The sequence below is a fragment of the Orycteropus afer genome, unplaced genomic scaffold, assembly GCF_000298275.1.
Source record: "Orycteropus afer afer isolate SDZICR_OR568_19922 unplaced genomic scaffold, OryAfe1.0 scaffold00174, whole genome shotgun sequence".
NCBI classification, from domain to species: domain Eukaryota; kingdom Metazoa; phylum Chordata; class Mammalia; order Tubulidentata; family Orycteropodidae; genus Orycteropus; species Orycteropus afer.
This window is the reverse complement of record NW_006921761.1, coordinates 550606-553094: the sequence shown is the minus strand read 5'-3', so window position 1 is coordinate 553094 and position 2489 is coordinate 550606. Positions and strand designations below refer to the sequence as shown.

At 48.5% G+C, this 2489-nt stretch overlaps 1 protein-coding gene across 1 annotated transcript in view; it reads left to right on the top strand.

The window, feature by feature from the left end:
• The first annotated feature begins 594 nt into the window (after nt 1-594).
• The window catches only part of CCDC180 (coiled-coil domain containing 180), a 64486-nt gene continuing 62591 nt past the window's right edge, over nt 595-2489 (top strand). Inside the window, 1 exon segment of the mRNA XM_007946991.2 lies at nt 595-663. Within this exon segment, the coding sequence (XP_007945182.2) occupies nt 595-663 (69 nt within the window).

The window sequence follows — 2489 nt, the reverse complement described above, 5'->3', positions numbered from 1 at the left end:
AGGGGCTCCCAGACCCTGTTTCCCCAAGGACGTCCGAGGGCCGCCTGAGCTCCTGGGTGCAGTGAGGTCCCAGTGGGTTGGGGGGCGCGGAAGAGGGTGTGGCCTCGGGGGCTGTGTCCGCTCTGCAAACAGCAGGCGCCTGATTAGCGCCACTACGGTTCGGCGGCTCGCGCCCTGCTTCCACGCTCCTTCCGTCCTCTGCGGCCCTACAAGCTCCTGGCTCGGAGTTCAGGGTCCGGGCGAGGTCAGGCCGGGGTCAAATCCCAACTGACTGCTTGGGCGCTCCCACGTTCCGGGGAGAGCCTGGGAGAGGGGCGCTCCAAGCATCGCTCCTGGAAGGTGGGTTTCACTGCCCTCCACACACCCCCTCTCTTCTTTGCCTTTGGTTTTGGTGGTTTGCTTTCAACCTGCGCTTGGCGGTGGGAGGGAGAAGCCTGGGGTCCGGCTGGGCTGCCTGCCCGCCGCCCTCTGCTCGGACTTGCTCGTGGCGGGCCGGGGAGCTGGTTTCCCAGCACCCAGGGTCGAAATGGAGGCAGCTCCAGACAAGCTTCCTGGCCCATGGCTTCCTGGCAGGGGCGACCGCCGGCGGCCAGGATGCCTTCGGCGGGGCGAGTGACCCAGGTTCCGAATGGGAACGCCTACCAGCAGATCTTTGAGGCCCAGGTGAGTGCCTCCCCCAGCTCCCCGCTGCCTCTCCTCCCTCCCCCCACCTTCTCCCTTCTGCCCGGAAATCCAGTGAAACAAGGACGTTGAAATTGCCTTGATTTTAAAACGAATTCTTACAGTTCTTAAAATGTATGGCTATAAAATTAATACCTGTTCTTGAAAATTAGAACATTTAATTTACAATTTAAATGTCTTGTTGTTGTTGTTATGTGCCTTGGAGTCGGACCCGACTCACAGCGACCCCTCCTTGGGTTTCCGAGGAAGTATCACTACGGAAGTAGATTGCCCCATCTTCCTTCCGAGGAGTGGCTGGTGGGTTTGAACCGCCAACCGTCTGGTTAGCAGTCAAGTGCCTTAGGCACTATGCCACCAGAGCTCCCTTTGAATGTTTTACGAGATACCCAGATTAGTTTTTTTGTTTTTAATGCTCTGGCCCTTTTTCCCACGCATAAAAGCATTCCTAATTTTTCTTTAAAAAAGAACAAAAGGGTCCAATTCTTAGTAAACCAGTTGCTGTGGAGTGGATTCCCACTTGCAGCAAATCCGTGTGCGTCACAGGAGAGCTGGGCATTTTCCAAAGTAGGTAACCAGGTCCTCTTTCCCAGGTGCCTCCAATTGGATTTTTGGAGGCTGTAAATCTTTAATAGGTTGTCCCATCTTCCTTCCATGGAGTAGCTGGTGGATTTGAACTGCTGACCTTCCAGTTAGCAGTCAAGTTCCTTATCCACTGTGCCACCTAGTCAGCCCTCTAGCCTTTTACATGCTAACTGCTTTACCCAGAGTCTCCTGATTTTCACTAGAGTTTTGAAACATTTTATTTATTTTTTCAAATTGTGATTCTGGTGAAAGTGTACAAAGCAAATGTTTTCCATTCAGCAGTGCCTACACATTTTGTGAAACCCGCTTTTTCTCCTTAACAGTGTCTTGAGGCCTTGTCCCATGCAATGTACATTCATCTGTGTCTGGTTGCCAAGTTGTTCATTCTAGAACCTTCCCTAGTGTGTTAAAGTAGCATTATGGATGCTCAGTGACCATCTCGGGGGCTGGAGTTGCCTTGTGTCCGTAAAGCACTGTGCAGACAAAGCAAGGATCTTAAAGGAAACAACACCTCAGAACCCTGCACTCCCTGTTTAAAAGGGCTTTTCATCCCTAATTTGAGCCCTGAAAATACTCTTTGTAATGGTTTGGAAACTATAACAAATTATAAAGAAGCACACATGTTACCTGCTCTCATGCCATTCTGAGTCTTTTGGGACATTTTCTTCTGGTCATTTTTCTGTGTTGAAAATTTTGCAGTCATCCTGGATCATTTTGTTTATAATTTTTAATTTATACTTTTACCTTATATATCATATCACCACCTAAGTGTTTCCCCATGTCACATGTAATTCTTTGTAGCTCTCATTTTTTAATGCATTTTATTGAAATAATAATTTATGTAGTGAAATACACAAAACTAAAGTGACATGGGTCAATGCATTTTTTTTCAGCGTTTCCTCCCCTCCCCTCCCACCCCAACAAAGAAAGTTTTCCTCCGTATTTAAACCTTTCCTTGACCCTCCACAGCAATGAACTAACACTGTATTTGACCTTCTGTGATTGACTTATTTCACTCAGTGTAATGTTCTCCAAGTTCATCTGTTATGCAGTGTTTTGCAGACTCTACATTATTCTTTAGAACTGCATAACATTCCATTGTGTGTATGTACCTGCAAAAAGGACAAGGAGGCCACATGTTCTGACCTCCTCTAACCCCACAAGAGGAGGACAGAATCACCATCAATAGCCCAAGGCCTATTCCTGCCAGGCCAGACATGCTGCCT